This window comes from Trachypithecus francoisi, unplaced genomic scaffold (assembly GCF_009764315.1).
Source record: "Trachypithecus francoisi isolate TF-2019V2 unplaced genomic scaffold, Tfra_2.0 Lachesis_group3, whole genome shotgun sequence".
Taxonomy (NCBI): Eukaryota; Metazoa; Chordata; class Mammalia; order Primates; family Cercopithecidae; genus Trachypithecus; species Trachypithecus francoisi.
Genome location: NW_022681468.1, coordinates 36,425,405 through 36,449,438, shown reverse-complemented (window position 1 = coordinate 36,449,438; position 24,034 = coordinate 36,425,405). Strand labels below are relative to the sequence as shown.

The 24,034-nt window shown below is 47.3% G+C and overlaps 1 protein-coding gene across 4 annotated transcripts in view; it reads left to right on the top strand.

Moving 5' to 3' along the window:
• The window catches only part of RAD51B (RAD51 paralog B), a 678,049-nt gene extending 668,967 nt beyond the window's left edge, over positions 1-9,082 (top strand). Inside the window, exons 12-13 of one of the 4 annotated variants that reach the window (XR_004431542.1) lie at positions 1,992-2,118; positions 8,774-8,908. Coding sequence is in view for 3 of the 4 variants with exons in the window: in XM_033187636.1 (XP_033043527.1) it covers positions 1,992-2,118; positions 8,774-8,934 (288 nt within the window). In the remaining variant the exon portion in view is untranslated. Of the gene's footprint in view, positions 1-1,991; positions 2,742-8,773 lie in introns of those variants that run through there. The other 3 variants (XM_033187636.1, XM_033187637.1, XM_033187638.1) reach the window with 3 other exon arrangements.
• Positions 9,083-24,034: the final 14,952 nt, after the last annotated feature.

The window sequence follows — 24,034 nt, the reverse complement described above, 5'->3', positions numbered from 1 at the left end:
CCTGGGCCCAGGAACCATCCAGAGAGGCTGTCAGATGAATCAGCATCTGTTCATGCCCTGCCTTGCTTCTCTTGGGCATGACTGTCTCGCATGCCAACGCCCAGGCTTACAGGTCAACTATTCCAACCCTGCATCCTGCCCGCCCCACTTGCTGAGGAGTGCTCTCCACAGCTCTCAGTGCATCCTGTTTGTTCAGACCCCTTTGTCTTCCACTGGCGCAATCGAGAGAGAGGATTCCTCCGAGCCCCTTTGCTTTCGGCTTTGAAATCAGATCCTGGCACACCTGATTACACTCAATAGCTGGAAATGGTAAGGATGTCCGATGGCAGAGAGCTCTTGTTTTAAGCTCTGCATGCCAGGAAGGCAGGGGGCTGGGTCTCCTCAGGGCTATGCTGGAGGGGGCAGGATGCTCTAGCGGAGGAAGCAAACAGTGTTAACTTGAAGGGAAATGCACTTGACAAGGAACTCGGAGCACGGGCAGCCAAGCCGCGTAGAAGCAGTAACTGAGGACACACTGTGGGGCTCAGACCCCTTCCTCTCTGCTCATATGCCCCTAGATGGGAAACATTCAGTTCCTGCCCAAGGGAACTAGGAGGGCCAAACCTGTCTGTCCTGCTTTTTCTGTAGAAGTGTCAGCTCTGAGGCCTTGACTAGGTGGAAATAGTGATTTACCCCCTTAACCACAGTGAAAAACCCATCAAGCATTTGGAAATGAAGGGCAGCCCCTGTGTTCTCAAGGGACCCTCAGCCTCAGACACTGCCTCTTTTCAAGCCCAGATGCTGCCCTAACACGCAGGTCCAGTGGCTTTAAGAGTCATTATGAAAATTTCACACACCAAAAGGCACAAAGAGCATCCGTGTACCCAAACCCAGCTTAAGAAATGAAATGTTACTGATGCAATTAAAGCCACCTTTGTTCTTTGGGTCCCATCCTTCCATCCTGGCTTCCCCCAGCAGTAACCACCCAGTCATTGACAAGCAGTTTCTTGTATGTTCCGGTGATATGTGCATCCCTCTTTGGAATTACTTAACCTTTTTGAATCTCTGTGTATTCATCGGTAAAAGGGGGCTACTGATAGGATGAAGGAAAATGATTTATGACAAATATTTGGCTGTTGTTCCTATGAAAAGGAAAAAGTCAGCAGAAGAAAATGGGTCACATTTAAGACCCTTTCCAATCTGGCCCCAACTTGCCCCGACAGCCTCCTCTCCTCTTGTAGCGATGTTCCCTCCTCTCCTCTCTGCAGCAGTGTTCCCCAGATATGCCACCTGTGTCCATGCTTCTGGGCCAATGTGGATGAGGTGCTTACTTGCCTGCAATGCTGGTATCCTGTCACCATCTTCCTTTAACACTGGACTTCACTGTCCCCAACTCTGACAGGACCCAGAGGCAATGACTCCTTGGTGCTCCCATGGCCTGATACCTCTGTCTGAGCACTTGCCGTATGGCTGTGATGTTCCTGGTGTGTCTGCCTGGCTTTTTCACTGAGATGCTTATGTAGCAAGGCAGGGACGGGGTCTTCTCCAGCCAGTGGCCTGGCACATGGCAGGACCATTTGCAGTGAGTGAATGAATTCCATTAAGAACATTCGTGAGTCACAGGAGGAGGTCAAAATATCAACATTAACAGGAGCTTGGAAGAAGTTGATTTCCACCCTCATGAATGACTTCAAGGGTTTAGGTGCATGAGTGAATGACAGTTCCATCAACAGACTACAACTTTCTGCCCTGGTTAACGCAGGGTATCTACATGTCCCCAGTTCTCCCTAGGGGCAGTTTTCTCTTTGAAGTTCCAAATCTTCTCTGTTCTGGAAGCACAAAACTACAGGTTCTCTCTCAACTCTTCAAATGAGGTTGGAACAAGTAGAATGGGGACATGAACTTTTTTCCCCATAACTTCAATAAACAACAGTTTTAGCCCAGTAGGTTTTATGCAAGCCTTCCATCTTTTTCTAGGTATCTTGACACTTGTATTCTTCTTCTTCTTGCAGCCTGTGGAAATTCCTAGAGACAGAGAAACGTGCAAACCTGTTCATCTTGCCGAGAAAAATCCACTTTACCACCACAGAAACAAAATATTGAGAAAGAGTCTTGTGGTGAGACACCCATTGTTCTCTGGTAAAACATTTGTTTGCTACTGTGTAGACTCAGCTTTAGTCATGGAATTCTAGAGGATGTGTCTCAGAAGTGGGATCAAGAACAAGCCCGACAGTAATCTGCACCACAAGCTGATTTGATACCATGGCACTGACAATGGGCACACAGGTCTACCAGGAAGGGAACGGGAAATGGGAACGAGAGCAGGGGTTGGGTTGTGTTCATGGAACACACAGGTATTTTTTTTTTAACTTTCTCTTTCTAAAACATTTCATTTTTATGGAGGTGAAATTTATATAAGATGAAATTAACCGTTTTAAAGTAAACAGTTCCGTGGCAACTAGATATGATGTGCAACCAGCATCTCTGTCTAGTTCCAAATGTTTTCATCACCCCAAAAGCAAGACCCATAATTGTTATGCAAGCGTTCCCATCTCCCCTTCTGCCAGCTCCTGGAAACCCACCAACCTACTATGTTGCTATGGATTTACCTATTCTGGATATTTCATATCAATGGAATCATATAGTATGTGACCTTTTGTGTCTGTCTTCTTTCACTAGTGTGTTTTCAAGCTTCCTCCATGGTGTAGCATGCATCAGTACTTCATTCCTTTTTATGACTGAATAATACTCCGTTGTCAGGATATACTGCATTTTGCTCATTCATTCATCCATCAGTGGTCATTTGGGCTGGTTCCACCCTTCAACTATTGTGAATATTGTGCTGCTATGAACTTGCATACACATGTATTTATTTGAATACCTATTTTCAATTTTTTTAAGGTATGTACCTAAGAGTGGATTTACTAGTCATATGGTGATTCTATTTTTAACTTTTTGAAGAACTGCAATTCTGTTCTCCACATGGCCGAACCATTTTGTATTTCCATCAGCAATATAGGAGCACAGGTCAGATTTTTTGGGAGTCACATTTTAAAGTGGCACAAAACCCTTCTAGAGGGCTCTGTTCCATGCACACAAAACTCGTAGTCTCCACTTGAAGACACAAAGTGTGCACAAACATGCAGGCAGAGAAAGGAGAGAAAGTGGACCCTCAGCAGACAAGCTGAAAGATCATTCAGAGAAGTAATGGGCTTCACCCATTGTCTTGCTGCACTTTCCATAGCTAAGCAAGGGGCAGACTGGAGATTCCACTGGCTACTTTGTCTTATTTTCACTTCTTTCCAGTTAGTCCCCACTACTCTACCCTTTCCACAGGACTGTAGGGTTATGGTGACTTTCCTGCACCTAGCCAGGTTGCAGTGGTGGGGGACTCTGTGATTATATGATCTAGTGTTCAGAGCTCCCAGATTTGTGCAGACTGAACTCTACACATGCTACTTGTCAACATCTGTGAGCCAGAAATAGGAGGAACACCTTTAAAAAGAAACCTACAAACACAAAGTGATTCATAGACGCTGTTGAAGGGCAAAGCAGGGCCACCACCAGAGCCCCATGCAATTAGACTCATCAGAGGGAAAGGGCATAACGCTGGCTTTCTTCTTAAAGCCACCTGGAAGGAGCTGAGACCTATACTAAATTCATATACAAGTATTATTTGATTGGAAGAACAAAAAACACATTATATTATGATCTGTCTTCCCTTGCAGTCTGGTAGCTTAACTGTCAGCAAATTTTGGAGGAAAGGCCTTCCTGACAGGGGACTGGGAACCCCTGGGCAATGTCTTTCCTATGAGACATGGATGTTTATGTTTGAATAAGGGGCTGAAGGAGGAAATAGACAACAGGGGTCAGAGAGCGAGGCCAGAGGAGGCCTTTGAGAAAAGAGAGGAGTTATGCCCCCTTTTCAGTGAGTGTGGGGCCTCTGGAGGTTGGCAAGAAGAGGAGAAGGTGAAGGTTTTGAGCACTGAGAGAATGATGTTTCTGGTGGGGCTTTGCCAGAAGGGGGCTTATCACACGTGAGTTTTTGCACTCATAAGCCTAAGGGGCACAATGGGGTTTTTTTGTTGTTGTTGTTTTTGTGGGTTTTTTTGACACGGAGCCTTGGTCTGTCACCCAGGCTGGAGTGCAGTGGCGCGATCTTGGCTCACTGCAAGCTCCGCCTCCTGGGTTCACACCATTCTCCTGCCTCAGCCTCCCGAGTAGCTGGGACTACAGGCGTCCGCCACCATGCCCGGCTAATTTTTTGTATTTTTAGTAGAGACGGGGTTTCACCGTGTTAGCCAGGATTGTCTCGATCTCCTGACCTCGTGATCCACCTGCCTCGGCCTCCCAAAGGGCTGGGATTACAGGCTTGAGCCACTGTGCCCGGCCCACAGTGGGTTTTGAAATCCCAACATATCCAACTAAGAACAGGAAGCCCTGGAACTCAGCACAGACTTGAGTCCCCCATTGGATGCAGTAGGTGCCTGTTTCTCACTAAGTGGAAGGAACTTGTTTTCACTCCCTGCCAATGAGTAAAGAATGAAGAGCTAGATTTTTCCTTGAAGGTGGTGGATCATGACCCCTCCTTGAGGCTACGCAGAGAAGCAGTGATGTTACCATGGAGAGGAGTGAGCCCCCTCACCTACCCCAGGTGAGAGGTCTTATCCTGACTTTTTAGTCATAATCCAATGAGATATTTTACAGGGTTAGTGGATGCAGTAGGTTAAATGGTGGCTCAAAAAAACATACATCCATGTCCCTACCCCCAGAACATGTAAATATGGCCTGATTTGTACAAAGGATTTTTGCAGAGGCAATTAAGGATGTTGCGATGAGATCATCCTGGACTACCTAGGTGGATCCTAAATCTAATAACAAGGGTCCCGATAAGAGACACAGAGGGGGAAAGTCACAAAGAGGAGGAGGCAGTGTGACCATGGAGGCAGAGACTGGAGTTAAGCAGCCCCAAGCCAAGGAACACCTGGAGCCACTGGAAGCTGGAAGAGGCGAGGAAGAGGTCTCCCTGAGAGCCTTCAGAGGGAGCCTGGCCCTGCAGACACCTTGATGTGGGGCTTCTGGCTGCCAGGACTGTAGAGAATACATTTCTGTGGTTTTAGGCCACTCTGTTCGTGATACTTTGTTGCTGCAGCCCTAGAAAACTAATGCAGTGGGGTCGCCCAGAGAGATGAAATGACTGGAGAGAGAGAGAGAGAATCTGGTTGTCTAGAAAACTGAGTTCAGCCCCAGACTTGCTGCTGGGGTCTGAGGTGAACTTTCCTAAACATTGTGCTGTGGAGTCTCTTTCCTCTTGCGTTCCTCATAGGTTAACTTCTCATAGCAGAGATTGGGGCTCATGGTTCACCTGAGGACACTACTAAGGACTGGGGAGGTTTTATCAGATCCTCACATCTATTTGAAATAGTGGCAATAATAATGACCGCACTCTATAGAATGCTTAACATGTGCTAGGTAGGTCACATACTTTATCTCATTTAATCCTCAGAACAATCCTATATGGTTGCTATTCTCATCCCCATCTTACAGATGAGGAAACTGAGGGTCTGGGAGGTCATGTAATCTGCTCAAGGTCATTTAGCAAATGCTGGTGGAGCCAGACCTTGACCCCAGGTTTGCCTGTGCTTGAGCCACAGCATTACAAAAGACTCAAGCACCACAGAGATAGTCGGGTGCATCCTGTAGCACCCAGCTGTCGGATGAGAAAGGATGTATTTATTTATGTATGTATTTTAATAGCAGCACTGGCATTAGAGTTTCTTTGTCAGTGAGGGTTGGAGTGATGGGTTGATTGAGATGAAGGTTGCTGAGATGACCTGGTGGGTCCTGCTACCAGCAGATGATGTCAAAACATTTGCATTGAGGGGGAGATAAAGTCAAAACTGGGACGAATCAACTTTCTCTCAGCTCCAGGGCTCTGAGGTCCTTTCTTGGCTCTCAGCCCTGTCGGGAAAAGAGAAGAACCCCCTGCCACATGGTCTCTCTGGTGTGAGAAGCTGACAGTCCACTGCTGAGCTTTCCCTGCTTTGCCACAAACAAAGGGCACCTCCCCACACAACTTCCTCTCCTGCTGGAATGGGAAGAGAGGACACTGGCTATTAAGAAAAGCTCTGATGAGCTCCTGTCCTGGGGCAAACTCTGTTTCTGGAGTCCCCTCTTAAAGGGCTAAACCCAGGTGGGCTGTGACTGTTGGGGGTCCCCGTGCCTCTCACAGTCATGTTTTCAGGGTTTTGGGAGATCTGGGTTGGTTTCCCTCTTGCCATGGTTCATGCTGGGGTGTGGCCAACATGGCAGCGTCTCCCCTGCCCTGCCAGATTTCAGGTTGGAGGGAGTTCAGTTTCAGAGAGACAATCCACAGGCCTGCAGATTTCCTCCCATGCAGACCTCAGTGCAAGATAAAGTCAGGCAAGGCTGTGCCACAGCACAACAGCATAATAAATCCCCCTCTGGCCTCCTCCCAGACTTATTGTTCTATTGCAGTTGTTTTGAGTATGATCAAAAGGAAGGAAGAGACTGTGCTATCAGACTGAGGAAGAAGGATGCTCTCCTGACCGCTCCTGTTGCCCTTGGCCACCCTTATTTTAAATATGAGGAAACCAAAGGGCAACGTGCAGCCTAACCCCATCCGCCTCATGAAGAGCGACGAGCTGCAGCCCAGGCCCCATGGACCTTTGGTGAGGCAGCAACCCCTGTGCAAACTCACCGACAGCTACCTTGAATGTCCAGCCCTGTCCTTTTACACACCATGGGGGGCTGGAAGGCCCAAGCACAGGGTCAGCGACACTTTGGGGCCAGAGCCGGAAGTAGGCCCTGGAGCAGCTAAGGTAGCTGTTGTTAACCCTTTGGACTGAGAACTAAGGCTGTAAGGCCACAACTGCTGGAAATAATGGGCCAGAACAGGAACTCCCCAAGCTCAGCTGGCCTGGTGCCCACTTCTCCAGATAGTGAATGGCTCAAGTTCTTTGGAAATGTTGTCAATGTCAGGGCTTTGGCCTTGCCTATGTCCAGCCCAGGTTCGGGCACAGGCATGGGGTAGGGTGTGACATCGGCCACCACTGCTGGATTCCTGCAAGGAACTAGAGCAGAAAGCAGCGACTTGCCTTAGGCTTCAAAGGTAGAAAAGGCGGGGCTGAGTGTTCCTCTTCACAGACTTGTAGGCTCACACAGTCCTCTGCCCTCACGGAGGGACATCTGCCCTGCCCAACGCCCAGATGCTGATTTGCCAGGTGCCTGGCTGCCGCAGCCTGGTCACCTTTGTCTGGGCTGGAAGGCCACGTCTGAGCCATCAAAGGAGCCTCAATGGGAGAGAACGTCAATGTGCTTCCTCAACCAGAAAGGTGGTTTGAGTTTGGCCAAAGCAGCCCAACCAAATAAGTAAAAAGCCTGTCAATGGAAAGATGGGGGCTGCTGGGAGATCACACGACAACAAAATGAGAACCATTATCAGTCTCATCCCAGCCTGAAGGAGGGAGAGCCTTTGAAGCCACAGACAGGCTGAACAGAACTTTCCACCTGAGAGATGCTGGAGATGGGAGGTCAGGCTGCACTCAGCCCCCACGAAAACTGATCAAAGCCTGCTGCAGAAGGGAGGGGGCGCACAGCTGCAGCTCCGACACCCCCTACGGGCCGCCCGGGACTTTCTGAAGGCAACGGGGCTGCCTTTGCAGGGGCCTGTGGGAAAACCCAACATAGATGCACATTGCAGCCAAACCCCCGAGCACTGCTGGGAGAGGGAAAAATAAACCCCTCAATAGTCCTGAAAAGAAAAGGGAGGGAATCAAAGCACACAAAAAATGCAAAGACCACCCACCTGATGAGCGCCTACCTTTCGGAAACAAATAACTCCTGGCTTCCAAGGCGCACTTCTAAAAGAACAGACGGACTGAACACTCTGCCTCAAAGCTGCGTGCACCAGGGGATTTGTGGGAAGCCATGGCCCCTTCTAAGCATTGGAAGCTTAATTTAAAGTGTCTTGGCCTCTGCGGTGCCTATTCAAGGGCTCCCTTGCATCCGCTCTCCTCCCTGGGAACCCAGGAGACAAGAATCCTCATTTAGAAAAGGACAGGATCCTGTGTGAACTCCTTTATCATGGTTCTCTCAGACAGGACAGCCATATCTGCCAGGGAACATTCTAGGGGGCATCTTTCAGGCTAGATCCAGGGTGATATGGGCCCCTGCGAGGACATCTTGGAAGGCTGTGTTGGTTCTGCCTGGACTGGTCCCTCTGGGACAGCCTCAGCCTACCCTGCCTGGCCTCACTGCTCCTCCCTCTGGCCTGAAGCCTCCTTTGGAGGACTGACACTTCATGGAGACTGCAGTTTGATCTTTTCTGAAGTGGAGACAACAAAGCAAAGCCACTTCCACTGTGTGCTCTCTCAAAAGAATAGGAAAGCTCTTCTCTCCTCCTTGGGAATGGGTTTGAAGGGAGGGTGGAGTGTGGAATGATGGGGAGGCCATGGAGGTATTTTGGTGGAGGAGGGTGTGTATGGAGGAAATGAGCCGCCCAGGAGCACAGGGGAAATTGACATGAGAACATTTCAGAAGCACTGGTTTAACCGGCTGACATTCTGGATGGACAAGCCTTTAGGAGTAGACAGAGGGCCTCAGGGAGGAGAAACAGAGCTGAGGAAGAGGCATCTCCCTTCCCCCTCCTCCAGAGGCTGATGCTAGAGAGAAGGCGGCAAGGCCTCACCGAGCGCCTACCCACCACTCACTTGATTTCTATCTTTTTATTACCTTACCCTGGGAGATAAATGGGGTTATCTCCATTTTACAGGTGACAAACAGAGATTCAGAGAGGTGAGGAGAGGCTCTCCAAGGACCCCTATGGAAGTGTCAGCTGGAATTCAACCCTCAGGCAGCCTGGCCCCAAAGTTCACAACCTTTCCTACTCATTTCAGCCCTGCCTGCCTCTCAGGCCTAAGAAGATGTGAGTAGATGTTCCATAAGTATTTATTAAATTGAACTGAACTCAGCAGCTGAACACACACCGGCCTCTTCCACCCTGACCAAGAGGATTCCTTTGAGGGTCTGGGGTATGGAAAGAAATTCTCTGAGGCGCTAAATAAAATCCTGCTCTGAGGTACAAGGAGGACTTTTTTGAAATTAATAGCTAATAAAGTTTATTCAGACCCCAAAAGGAAAAACGGAAAGGAATTGGAACCATTTTAAAAACAGAGTCGGTAGATAATAAAACTTCACAGTGGTGTTGTTGTCTTTCATCAAGAAGCACAAAGTGCTCACAGGCTTTAATTACATCTTCATCCCTACGGCCCCTTCTGAAGTTGGTAGATGCACGTTAATAGTACCTTTCATTTTACGCATGGACACATTCCGGACCAGAAGCTTTAGCAATTCTCCCCAAGGCAAGCGGAGTACAGAGCTGGATCGGGGCGCAATGACTCTCCACACCGGCATTCCATGCCACCTCCAGTTGTATTTCCTCACTCCGCAGCTGAAACCAAGGACTTCATTTACATATTTAGGGATCTGAAGGTCTAGGAAAGAAGGTGGGCAGAACCAAGGAATTAGGCCTCCACTTTGGCCTGCACACCATATAAATCCCCTCTTTGTTCACCCATGTGTACATTCTTTAATGTAGGCATGTGTTCATTTGTGTACATCAATGAGTTTGCTCACAGTCACAAGGGTGCGGAAGCCTGAGCTGGACCACTCACTTTAGGTAATGCCACAGCAGACAGTCAGTGCCTCTGATCATGAAGCCTGGAGAAAGGTGTCTGGGCTGGTCCTGTCCTTGATGCTCAGGAGGGAAACTCTCCCAGTGGACCCTGGGGTTGGGATGTAGAGGCTAAGACAGCTAGAGATGGGAAAGGGAACTTAAATTGCAAGGGAGTAATCCTTTTTTTTTTTTTGCTAGTTCATTTTCAATCATTCATTTCCTGGCTTAAAAAGTAATTAATAGTAGTAATCGCATATGGCTTTTTAATGGCTCTCCATTGCCAAATACTATTTAAGCACAAATTTCTTCACTAGACACTGGAGCCCAGTGTCCACACTTGATGGTGTGGCTCCATCTGGGACCCCAGTCTCATTTCTTGTTCTTAATTTCTGCACAGTTATTCCTAATTTGTGAACTGCAGACCAGCAAAAGTCCAGGGCATTTCAGCAAGGGGTCCATAACTCTTAATACCACACCAAACGTGGGCAGCAGCTGAAATCCATAATATGTAAAACTCAGGCAAATTTGAAAGGCTGTCAGATTCCTAGCAGCTTTGTCATTACGTGTTTTCTTGGGTACAAAGTTTAACAACTGCTACAAGAAGGGGCCTGCATTGTGACAACGGTTTTCAACCTGGGATCCAAGGAACCCTTCAGAGATACCCCGAAGTATAGATGGGGGAGCGCAAGGATGGAGCAGGAGCAGATGGAGATACCCCATCCCTGCACACACACAGCTAACTCATCTGTGTAACCAGAGAGAGACTGTTTTGATCAATTTTGTACACTGGGCTTTCTAGTAAGATTTTATTTGAAAAAAGGACTCTGCCACAGAAGTGAGTGGGGTAGAGTTTGCAAGCAATGGCTACAGACAAAGCACATGTATTTCTAGCCAGTCCCTTGCACAGTTCAGTGGGGCACAGTGAGAAATCTGTCAGTCGCCCTCTGTCCAGATCCACACAGTAAGAACTCTGGGTTTGTTAGTGTCTTAGATGCATGAAGTCCCATCTGAATCTTAGAAATAGCAAATGAGCTTGTAGATTAGCCAATCTTTTTTTTTTTTTTTTTTTTCTGAGATGGAGTCTCACTCTGTCGCCCAGTCTGGAGGGCAGTGGCATGAACTCGGCTCTTTGCAACCTCTACCGCCCTGGTTCAAGCAATTCCCCTGCCTCAGCCTCCCTAGTAGCTGAGATTACAGGCACACACCACCATGCCTGGCTAATTTTTTTGTGTTTTTAATAGAGATGGGGTTTCACCATGTTGGCCAGACTGGTCTCGAACTCCCAACCTCAGGAGATCCGCCCGCCTCGGTTTCCCAAAGTGCTGGGATTACAGGCATGAGCCACTGCGCCCAGCCAGATTAACCAATCTTACTGTCAATGCAAAGACAGTATCCACTTTGCATATGTACTGCTGAGGGAATCATTAGAACATTCACTGCTGCTGAGGGTCAGGTGGGGAATTTTTTCTGTACCAGCTTTTCTTGTGGGCCAAAATTCCTAGAGGGATAGTGACCACTTGGGGTCCATTTTTATCTCCTTCTGTTTCTACCTAAATTTGTCTTTGCTTATGTGGCTGGGGCCTGCCACTCAGGCTTTCACGACACAGTGTGCCCCCAGGCAGCCCGGGCCTAGAAAAATTTTAGTAATAAGAGGTGACAAAGCAGGACCTTGAGACAGAACTTCCAGAAATTCTTTGGCTGAGCCTCCGTCCTCCCAGCCAGGTTTCAGACAGGGCGGCACATAAAGAAATCTCCGAACAATCCAGAGCAGTGCACATTAGCGAGTGAAGCTCAGGCAGGAGATGGGAAGGAATGCCTTTGTCTCTGCTTTCCACCCTGCCACCCATAGCTCATTCTCAAAAGCCACCTCCCCAACACTCAGGCTTGGGGTAAATGCTACAAAACAGGGTGGAAACCTCTCATGACCTCCTCTCTGTTGCATGAACGCCTGTTAAAGGCGAAGGAAAACAATGTGACAGACCCAGGCCTGTCACAGCTGTGCTGGGGCCAGCTGGGATGTGGCTGTGTGTGCGCGTGCATGTGTGCGTGCACGCTGGTGCACACGTGGGGATATAAACATCCTTGGCTCCCCAGCTCCTGTGTGCTGGATCGTGCTGAGTGGGCACAAAGTTCTGCGTGTGTCCGAGGCGGGGAGGGGCAGCACCAGCACGCCTAGGCACTCTCGTTTATATATGGAAAGGCAGGTGGGGAGACAAAGGAGAAAGTTTGGGAACAGCTGTGTGCCCATGTATGTATGGGCAAATCTCACTGTTGATGTGTCTTGGGGGAAATTGAGGGAAATTTTGTGCTTGGGTATGTGTGCACGCATGACAGGTGCCCACACTCAAGTGTGCAGGGGGGGAAGCTGAAAGAAAGTTTCGAGATTCTGTGAACATTCTCAGTTAGAAAAAAATCTGGCAACTCCCCATACCACAGGTGGGTACACAGTCAATGCTTGTGAAGTTCATTTCCTGTCCTAGTTACCAGCCCTTGTTTATACAGGACGCAAGATGTGATCGGTAGCAAAAGCTCTAGGTCTCCAGGGTGAGTTGAGGGAGAGTGTGTAGGTGGAGAGGGTGGGGAGGGAGTGTGGGCATCACTGCCCAGGTCCCCTTGAAGTACAAATGAAATCAATTTTCAACATTAATCCATAATTCCACCCATATATGTTCAGAGGGGAGAGAAAGCAGAGTTCTAATTTTAGAATGACACCGTCCTTCAGTTGCTCCAGTGCTGTTTTAGCACCCAGTCTGCTCGGGCCGGTGGCAGCTCGGGTGTCCTCGTGTGTTTATGGGTTTGAAATGCATCTGGCTTGTTCTGCTTTGAGCTTTAGTTTGCGAGCCCAGCCCCAGGAAGTGTTTATGAGCTTTTTCACTTTGCTTTATTCTGGCTCGGCTTTGTTTGGTAGCACAGAAGGGTAGAGTTTGACATAAATACTGTGTTCTTTGTGTGAGGGCTTCAGACTGCAGAGGGTCCTGGGACTGGCATTCCATAGGAAAGCTGAGGAGTTTGACCCACCCCGTGATCACACACCTGTAAGCAAACATTCTGCACACCTCGATATGGGAAGAAACTGAACTCTGTAAACAAACTCCTGGGCCCATGACCTCCTCAGAGTCTACTTGCCAGTTCGTTCATCCAAATGGTGACCAGCTCACAATGGACACTCAGTGACTGCTAATTAACTCAGTGACTGCTAATTAACCATGGAATATTCCATTCCACTGCATTACCAAAGTGCCAGCGTCACTCCTCAGCATAGCTCAGGACCTTGTCCAATCAGCTGTCCTGAACACCCACTTCGGTCCACGGTTCACATTCATGTCATAGTCCTGAGCCCCTGCTCTTCCGCCAGTCTTGACTCAAGGAAGCAGTGGCAGAAATCTCCTGGCTGTGGGGTTCCATGGAGCAGAGAGCCTGAACCCACCCGGAAACCAAGTCTAGACAAAATAGAGCTTTGAGGTTTACACCCACAACCTTTGTGCCGTCAGAAGCAGAGGGTGCCAGGGGATCCACTGGAGGCTCCCTGGGAAGCAGAAGCCAGAGGTGCTGTGCTATTTCTCCATCTGGCCAAGGGCTTAACCCTGCTGAAGACTATTTCTGAGCGGAGTCCCCATGATGAGGGGACCCGAAGATACTAATGGGGTTTTTTCCCAGGCTTTGTTCTGGTCCAGTGCAGGGCTCCAGTTGTTGATGGTGATGGAAGTTTGCTTTATACTTGGTCTGCTCGGTTGGAGTCCTCTGCCACCCTCTGGCAATTCACAACCTCTAGTCACTTGGAGACCTCTGAACACTAGCAGGACTCTAAAGACTGGGACCCATGGCTCCTCGGTGAATTCTGAAACTGCTTTGAGGTGCTGCCTAAAATTCAAGGAGAAGCTTACCAAGGACAGGGGACTTGGGGACAGCAATGGAAATAGAGACAGTGAGGTACAGGCCACTTGCTATGCTTTGTAGGAACTTTCAGCTCCTGTTAGCTAGAGACCTTTGCAGAGTCAACATTCTATGCGAGCCAGTGTGGCACCCTGCTGGTCTATGATTCTGTTCAAGGCACAGACATAACCAGCCCTTCACGGGCTTCCAGACCACTGAGATTGCAGCCTGGGGTGACGTCCTACCTTGGCTGGAAGGGTGTCCCCACCCAGGCCTGGTCCTGCAGGAAGTGGTTCCCATGGGGAGAACTCCTACTGCTCCAGGGCAGCCACTTCCTTGGTGTCATCAGTTTACCTGCCCGTCTCATCTCTGGGAGGGTACCAGTTTCTCTGGCTTCCCTGCCTGTCCCCAGAATGATCCCAACACTTATTTCACCTCTGAAAGCCTTGGAAGGATGCCCACTTACATTTCTAGTGAATAGCATTTCCATTGGAGGCCCTTCATCCAGGGTTCCCTACAAAGGGGTTTGCTTTTAGGGAAGGGCAAGGTGACCCTGCTTTGTCCTCCTGAAGCACCACATGTGCCTCTCCATCACTGTGCCTGTCACACAATCATAATCCTCCCCTTCGTGTCTCTGCCCTGCTAGCCTAGAAGCACCTGAAGGCAAGAGCTGTCTTAGAGGCACACTGGGAAAATAGGGGGCCCTGGGTCCTGATGGAGTGAGGGCCCAGCTAGGGCCAGAGGGCCTGGGCTCACCAGCCACTGGGCCTGGATAAACGTGGTTTTCAAGGGATGAGTGTAGTCTGGCCTATCTGATTCTCATCCCCACTCCCTGAGAGTGCTATGTTTTTCACCTTGAAAACAAAGGCACACTACCCTGAGCCCTTCACTGGCCTGTCAAGTGGTGGTGTGGCACACGTAAGGGAGCATTGCTATGTGAAAGCTCCCCAGCTCCCTTCATTACGGTCATCCCAGGGACAGAGGACCATGCTGTGACTCAGAGGCCCAGCTCTTCCTAGCCGTGCTGTTCCCTAAGTGAACTTCAGTGAGTTGCTTTATCTCAGTGACTGTGTTTCATCTGTGAAACGGGAGTGTCGGGTTGTCAGGGCAAGACCTTGGAACCTTCACTGAGTGGCATGGTCGTGGGCATTCCTTCTTATTGTCATTGCTTAAATAAGCATGAAGATACTTTCCTGAAGAATGATGTTTGGAAGGAAGGAACCTAGACTTTGGTATGGCGTGGGAATGGAGTAAATCCTAAATCCATTCCTTGTTAACAGGCTTGTAAGTGGAATTCTTGCCTAGCAAGATTTAGGATAGTTCTCTAGCTCAGGAGTCGGCAAACGTTTACTGTAAAGGGGCAGAGAGTGACTATTTTTGGCCTTGCAGGCCACAGGGTCTCTACCGCAACTGCGAGGCAGCCATGGACAATACATAAACAAATAGACATGGCCTTGTTCCAGGAGGACTTTATTTACCTCAGGCTGCAGGCCGGATTTGACCAGTTAGCCATGGTTTGCTTACCCCTGCTTTAGTTTATGGGGGTGCCCAGCAAGCACTTGGGAAATTAATTTGTTGAAGATAAGTGAGTAGAAGCCTCTGCTAGTCCTGTCCCTCGGTTTTAGCTCTGTTTACACAGGACCAGGTTCTGTGTTCTTGTCACTGAGTCACAGCTGCAAGACCCTCACCTCCTCCTAGCCCCACTCCCCCAGCTTTGAGTGATCCCAGGTTCCTTCAAGCCCACTGCTGAGTGGGGAGCAGTTTCTGTGCCTTCCAGGGTCTGTCTCCCACACTGCCACTCGCCACCCAGGGCCTTTTCCCTCCATCCTGAGTTTGTGGGACACACAATTTGTAATCTCCTTAAAACTGAAGAAGCGAGGTCTCTGATTCATGTAGATTAAAATCAGCTGCAACCTATTAATGGTCCAGGGCCCAAGACAGATTTTAGGAAACAAAAACACTGGACCAAATTAGACTGAGCCGGCCTCTGTCTCCAGGGAAGGGAGGTAGCGTAGGAGGCTGGGGGCGGGGGAGTGGCCATGTGGTTTTCATTACTTTGGATTCTCTTCCTGAAGCGAAGTCACCCAACACAAAGCGAATGGAGCGCCAAGGCAGCGGCCAGCCTCTGGAGCCCGGCTCTCCCTGGTAGAAGCCCTGGGTCCTGTTGGGGGCTCTGGCTGGTTGTGTGTCTGTAATTAACAGGTTTCAAAGTGGTTATTTTGGAAAAGAGAATTTCAGTGGCGCGTTAAAATCCTTTCATCAGCCATCAGCTGCAGTCCCAGGGCCTTCAGCAAGGCCTGAGCCACTTAAGGCTTCTGAGAGCTTTAAATTCCCAGGGTCCTGTTTGAGAATGTGTTGGCTTTTGCCATGGGTTTTATTGGGCTGATGGTTGCCATGATTTTCATTGTGTTGTTTGGTTCCTGGGATCATAAAAATGTTTGCCTCTTCCTAGAGTATCTAGGATCATTAAAAAGAAAAGGAAAAAAAAAACCCCTGCATTTGTAGCTGCTACATAACATATAAACCATGGCTTCCTTGTGGGAAAAGGGCCAGCTTCGGCCCTGGGCTAGGGAAAATCATCAACCTGGAAGAGACAGGACAAGCAGCCACACCCAGTCTCCACCTCCCTCCCATCCAAGGACACTGAGGCCCAGAGAGATGCTCATCTAAAGCCGGTCTGGAATCCTGGTCCCACTCTCGGTCAGGTGCTCTTTCTCTTCCTGGTGACTTGAGGCTGTGCGTAGAGTTGGGAAAGGTAGAGGAGTCTGAATTCTGCTGGACTAGTGCTTTGGGACACCTCTGGGAGTGGAAGAAATGGTCAGATTTACAGGCAGCATAAAGTGAAATGCTGATGTGGACAGAGGAGCAATCCGGGCTAGCACGGGCATTCCCATGGCCTACAGGACAGAACGCTCCTCTGAGGCTGGAAGGGTTACTGGAGGCTTCACTTGGCACCCACAGCCCTGAGACGTGGAAAGAAGGGAAACAGGTACCAAATCCCACAAGCCTCAGAGATGATTTCTCACTGCTTTGAATATGAAACCTCTGAAATCTGGTCAAGCTCCCAGAATCACCATAGGGGGTGAAAGGAATTTTGGTTAAGCCAGTATTATCTGATAAGTGGAACACTAACCTGGCTTTACTTCCTATTTTGATGATGGCTACCTTCCAGAACCTTCTTTCATGGAAAACATGACAAAAATTCTGGGAGAATTGCTATTAAATAACCTCTGCTGCTTAAAAACAAGGCCAGACCAGCAGACCTTGCTCTCAGCAGGACACATGTAAGAACTAGTCTACAATAAAGAAGCTATGAAGGCGTGTTCAGAGAATTAGAGGCTGTCAGAGCTGGGAGGGAAATTGGAGTTCAGCTAGGCCAGGCTTTCATTTTACAGATAAGGAAATTGAGGCCTCAGGGCATATCCAAAGTGATCTAGGGGGCATAGGGAGTCCAGGATTTTCTTGACTATCCCATTCTTCACAAGGCCGCTGTTCCCCTTTTGGGTTGATATTGTCCTTCATTCATTCATTCAGTTCTGACTACCTCCTATGTGTCAGATGCTTGTAGGCACTGCTAATTTTGTTTCTTTGAAGTTTTTAGAAGTGGAATAAAAAGACACATTTCTGTGGACTACATTAAAGGAGGAAAGGAGTTTTTCCCCCAAAAATCTAGGTCTGGGAAAAGTCTGGTGACTTTTGTGAGCCTGGGGCATCTTTGGGAAACGCCTGCCCTTTTGGGTGTGCCTTTCAGATGAGTGCGAAATATCATTGTCAGGTAAAGGGGTGACTTGCCTAGGCTGCCCCCACTTGCAGTGACCCCCACTCCCAACAGCCACCTGGCAGTGTGGCCCAAAGGAATCTGGAAGTGGACAGCAGCAGAGATTCTCTGGATCCAAATTTGAGTGAGGGCTGGCGGGAACCCAGGCTAGCTGGAGGCTGCAGCTTGCATGGGTCTCTCCGTCTGTTTCTCATCATTCTCCTCCTACAGTTTGCTTGTCAGTCCTTTGCTCTTGTTTACCTCTGTGTGGATAATTCCTCGATTATAAATCAGAGAACTTGGCACTGAGTTCTGGATTATCTGTGATCTTTAACTTTCCCAGGGCAAAAGAAATTAAACCAGCAAATCTCTTTGTTTCTCATGGTTCAGCATCCAAATCATGGAAGTGTGAGTCTGTGTGGAGTGAGACAGCCTGAGCCCACCTCTGCCCTGGCCCCCACGCTCTAGGTGAGCAGTCATGCATCCATGCATTCATTTATTCCCTCAACAAATATTCAGTGAGTACCCACGTGGCACACTCTCTTCTAGAAACTGGAGATACAAGGTTAAAAAAAAAAAAGGACACTGTTCCTTCTTACCTTGTTTGCATCTTAGTATGGGTGACAATAAGCAAACAAACCAACAAACATACATGCTAGTGATAAATGCCTTGAAAAAACGTAAGCAGGGTAAGAGATGGCAATGAGGGGTGGACTATTTTACACACAGTGGGGTCAAGAAGACCTCTCTGAAGAGGTGACATTTGAGCAGAGATTGGATGAACAGAGAGTAAGCAATGTTCAACCCAGAAAGAACATTTCAAGCAGAAGGAATAGCAAGTGCAAAGGCCTGGGACAGGGACAAGTGTGATGTGTTTGGGGAACAGTAAGGAAGCCAGGGACTGGAGTAGAGCAAACAAAGGGGACAACTATGGTACATCAGGTCAGAGCGGTGGGGAGGGGCCAGCCATGGAAGTGGTGACTTTGGATTTTGTTCTGAGCCTCACAGGATGTCCTTGGAGGTTTTGGAGGGGAGTGATGCAGCAAAGATGAACATTCAGAGGCTATAGAGAGGCTTGTGGAACAACAATGGGCCAGCTTGGGTTAAACATTGGCATTCAGACACATGGCAATGGTAGCTGCACCTCATGGGTGGTGCTTCCAGTGGGAACTTTTGAGAGCTACATGTCTCGACAGGGTGAGGCTGGGCCTGAGAGCTCACTACCTCTACCAATTAGTGTTAAGCCCAGAAAAAGGAAATGCTGCTGTTTAAATTGTAGGGTTGGAACCTGTGAGTCATAGAACCCTCAGCCAAATGGACCATGGTGAGCTCTGGAAGTTACTGGTGCAGGGTCTGAAGCCCCCAGCTGGATTGTTTTGCCACCCATGGGGGCTTCCAGACACACTCGGAAGAAGCAGACTCAAATACAAACGCCATATTTAGGGGATCCAGCTTTATTTTTGGCTGATTGTATACTGTCTGGTCAGTTTCCTTCCCAGTGTCTTTTACTTTGGAAAAGGCAGGCCACCTCACGGGGGTGCAGAGAGAAAAGGGGAAACACATGGATTTGGAGCTCAACCCCACAACACAACCCTCACCTCATTACTCCACTGGCTTTTGGAAAAGCTACTGAACCTCTTAGAGCTGTGCTGGTCAGTGCAGTAGCTGCCAGCCACATGTGGCTGTTTACATTTAAATCAATTTAAGTGAAATAAAATTTAAAAATTTGGTTCCTCAGTTTCACTTACCATATTTCAAGGGCTCAATAGCAACATGGGGCTTGTGGCTACCTATTGGACAGTGAGATGTAGAAGGTTTCCCTCATGGCAGGAAGCTCTGTTGAACAGTTTCACTTCTTTAAAAAGGAAATGATCCATGAGAACTGAACAAGTTAACAGGCACAAAGCACAAGGTGCTTTGCCGGTCTCACTCCAGGTGCTCAGCAAATGGTAGTCACTATGATTGATCATGTGAATCTCCATCCTCGCTCTGTTACCGACTAGCTACGTGGCAAGTCATTCAACCTCTCTGAGCCTCTGTTTTCTGATATGTAAAATGGGAATAAAAAGTACCGCGGAGGACATTCCCACAGCATAACATGATCCTTGTTTTTCTCAGTTTTCTCTGGACCCATGAGAACTTCCTTACCAACCCTCAGCTGACTTATCTAGACCAGAGCTTGGAAACTCCAGTCTTGCAGCACTTAGCAAGAAGCAGGACCTGCTGTGGCCCAATAATGCAATCTGGAGATTTTGGCCATTCTGAAGGGTTTGACCATGGCTTGTGGTATGGAGTTCTAATGGACAAATCTGATCAAGAAAAATAATCATTTGACTCAAGTCAGATATTTACCCTGCTCTGACGCTCTGAAAGACAGCATGTCTTGGGTTCCCCAGCTCCAGGCCCCGGCTTCCCTGGCTAAACGTTCCTCCTGTGGGCAGGGCTGTCATCCCAAGCAGCCCTTCTAGTATCTCAGCCTCCAATCAGTCTTCCATTTTCCACTTGGGGTTTTTGTTGTTGTTTAAACGTTTATTAACTGCAGGCATTTGGCGGTGGAAGTTGGGATTTGCCTGAGGCTGGGAGGAAGTTGTTTGCCAGGCCAGGATAAGGTGTGGTTTAAGGGTTGAAACTGGAATCCCCTTCACCTGCTTAATGCATTTCAGGGGAGATTTGTTTTCAACTCCCAAATTACCTGCTAGGAATTCTAGACCTGAGATCCTATCTCACTGGCTGTTTTCTTTCATTTTCGAAAAGAAATACAAAGAAAAAAGAGTGAAAGGCTCAAACACAACATTCTTGCACTCTCTTAAATAAAATTACATACAGTGAGTGATTTTCTTCCCTGTCTTCTATAAAGCGGTAAGGGGAGGGTCTGACCTAGCCCAGAAAACTTCTGCTCCAGGGAAGGTGCGGCTGGGAGCTGCAGAGAGCAGGTGATACTAAAGACATTTCTTACGTGCTTATTGGCCATTTGTGTATCTTACTGAAATATAATTTATTTTCAAAGATTAATTTTATGCCCAGCAATCTTACTAACCTTTCCTTTAGTTTAATAATTTATTTGTAATTTTGGGGGTATTTTCTATGTACAAATCACACAAAGGTTATGGGGAGTGTTAAAACTCATAATGGAATCTCCAGTAAAGTCAAGTTCAGAAGAAACAGCTAAAAGGACCTGTGTCCAAGCTCGTGGAGGGTAAGTGAGCAAGAAGTTGCCTAAATGATGGTATAACTATGAACAACAGGACAAAGATAGACAGCAAAGACATTTCAGACATATGGATCAATAACTTCTTTTCTTCCTTTCTTTCTTTTGTTTTTTTTTTAGAGAGACAGGGTCTCCCTCCCTCTGTCATCCAGGCTAGAGTACAGTGGTGCAATCACAATTCACTGTAGCCTCAACCTCCTGGGATTAAGCGATCTTTCAGCCTCAGCCTCTCAAGTAGCTAGGACTACAGGTGTGCACCACCATACCTGGCTATTTTTTTCTTTTCTTTTAGAGATGGGGTCTTGCTATGTTGCCCAGGCTTGTTTCAAACTCCTGGCCTCAATTGATCATCCCACCTCAGCCTTCCAAAGTGATGGGATTATAGGTATGAGCCACCCAGCTGGACCACTTTCTTTCTTTCTTTCTTTTTTTTTTTTTTTTTTTTTTTTGAGATGGAATCTCACTCTGTTGCCCAGGCTGGAGTGCAGTGGTGCAATCTTGGCTCACTGCAAGCTCTGCCTCCCGGGTTCACACCATTCTCCTGCCTCAGCCTCCCAAGTAGCTGGGACCACAGGCGCCTGCCACCATGCCTGGCCAATTTTTTGTATTTTTATTAGAGACAGTGTTTCACCATGTTGGCCAGACTGGTCTCGAACTCCCAACCTCAGGAGATCCGCGCACCTCGGTCTCCCAAAGTGCCGGGATTACAGGCATGAGCCACCGCGCCCTGCCAGGAAGCTGGACCCATTTCTTTAGGCTGGCAACTTTAAAATATTTTGGCTATAAGTACTCCTTTATATGCTTAACAGTTGTTGACTGATGATCTTGAGGAGCCTTGGTTTATGTGGATTGTATCTATTGATAGATCCTGTGGTAGCCAGTTTCTAGAATAGCCTCCAAAAATCTTACCTCCTAGTATTCATGCCCTTGTGTAGTCTCTTCCCAGATTGAATCAGGGCTAGTCTATGTGACAGGTAGAAAATGGCAGAAGTGATGGTAGGTGATTTCAGGGGCTAGGTTATAAAAAGGACTACTTGTTCCCACTTGGCCTCTATTGTTCACTCTGGAGAAAAGCAAGTCCTGTGTTTTGAGTACCCCAGGGGAAGACCTACATGGAGAGGATGGAACCAAGGCCTCCTGTCTGCAGCCAGCAACACTGGCCTGACTTATAAATGAGCTATCTTGATGGCAGATCCTCCAGCCCCAGTTAAGCCTTCAGATGACTGCAACCTCATGAGAGACTGCCTAGCCAGAACTGCCTAGCCAGGCCACTCCCGAATGCCCGAACCACAGCAACCAGAGATAACAAGTGATTATTGTTGTTTTAAGCCACTAGGTTTCAGGGTACTTTGCTATACAGCAATAGATAATTAAATAATTTACCATATTAAAAACTAAAACAAAAATAATATTTGTTCATTTAATACATATTCATTGTTAATGAATAAATTAACATTTAGTAATTTATTAAAATGCATATATTCATGAAACCATTTAAATGTTAAAAATAACAACATTTTATTATAAAAATAACTTTTTTAAAAAACCCAACTGAGAAGAATGACAGTGTTTTACATTTTTGCAAATCTCTTGACTGTCTGACTTAATAGAAGACAGCTGGATTCTCACATCGGCTTCTGCATTCAATCAGCTGTGATAATGTTGTTTTGGTTGAAGCATGCGAAGGAAACCCAGCCTCACATAGATATTTTGTTGGAAAGGGAGGAATATTTTAATAGTCTTTTCAGATAATTGTGAATATTCTTGTTTGACATTATACCAAAACCCAACCAATAGTAGATTACTAAGGTTAGTTGCAATGTGGAATCTGAAACTCTATCAATGAACTTTTTGTGCTCAGTTATGTTAAAATTCAGTTGTCTGGCTTGTACTCTGAATAGATCTTTTGCTCATGCATGATTTTGTAATAATATGCATGGGTCATTTGGAAAATATTGCTTCACTAAGTCATGCAGATTTTTCAAGTTCGATGCATTTCATGATGAAAACTAAAAGTTCTTATTTGTTAATATCATCACTGATCTCATCAAAAACCTCTATAAGTGTTGGGAAGGTGTTAAGTTCACTATGGCAGATACAGGTTTTTTAAAATTCTAATTTTTGCTTTATACTTCTATTTTGGCAGAAAATACTGTCAATTATTTTCTTTCTTGAAGTGATGAGCTCAGTTTTTTCATTTTTGAGAAAATGCCTGTCAAATAACCAAATCTGAATAACCATGGTTACTTGGTCCTTTTGAGTAAACATTGTGTTCCATGAAAGTGGCTAGTGCAGATCACAACTCAGGACACTCACACAAGTGCTTTTCCTCCAGATGACTGTCATACTTTGAGATGCACCGGAAATGCTTGATACTTTGTTTCCAAGTCATCACACAAAGAGAAGGGAAGGGAAGGGAAGGGGAGGGGGGGATGAAGGGAAGGAAAGGTACACTTTTGGGCAAGATTTTATAAAATTAATAATTTTTACTGTCTAATTTAGGACATTCTTCCGTGAAACTGGCATTTTTTTCCAACTGTAGGTTTGTAGCAGTGAAGAATACCATGATTGCCAGCATAGTTCAGTGCCAGCAGTTTTACCCAGATGTCAACACAGTGAAGAAGGCAAATAACATCTTGGTATTATTATGAAAATAGTTTTCAGCTTGCAGACACCCTAATAGGGTCTCAGGGATCTCCGGGGACTGCAGACCTCACTTGGAGAATCAGTGCTTTAGGGAGATGGCTGCCATTCTACTCCTTGTAGCATTTACAGGTAAATGTGCTACATGCTAAGACATATATGTACCAAGTCTTTGGGCAAAATTGTAATCACCACCATTTATTGCATAAACTAGGAAACATATCATTAGATATCAGCTTATTCTTGTAGATGGACTAGATACGAGACAGGCGTTTTATTTAAGGGAGATTTTTTATGGTTTTATTTATCTCACTTGTCAAAGGTATATGGATGGTGGTGAGGAAGCTAGGCTCTAAGCCATTTCTGAAACTGTCAGTGTTGAATAAATAAGATACATAAGGAAGCTAACACTTACACCCCTTCCTTTGTAACTCTTCTACCGCCTTGATCCAGTGAGCCCTGAATGCTCAGGGGGCTGAGGAAAACATCCTTTTTAGAGGAGCAGGGTTCCCTCAACTCCAGTCTAGAAGTGGGCAAAGTTCTGACATTGGCAGTGCCTGCAGCATGGGACAAGAGAAGCAGCCGGCCCCGAAGGCCACGTTTGTTCAAACGGCCATGGCACCTGTGAGCACTGTACTGCCGTGGAAGAGCTCAAGTCATTGCCTCTACTAAAGTGCCTCTGAATTCCTACAGAGTGGACTTAGAGCAAGACAGGGCGGGGACATAGTTGTTTTCCATTCTTGTTCAGTCAGGCTTACACATCCTCTCACTCCCAAAAGGCAGAGTAGGCTTGCGCCCCACACCTGACTGGGCTCAGCTCTTTGGCGAGTGATTGCGTAGCTGTTCTGCCTGTGACTGCAGGCCCCAGTCTGCAAGC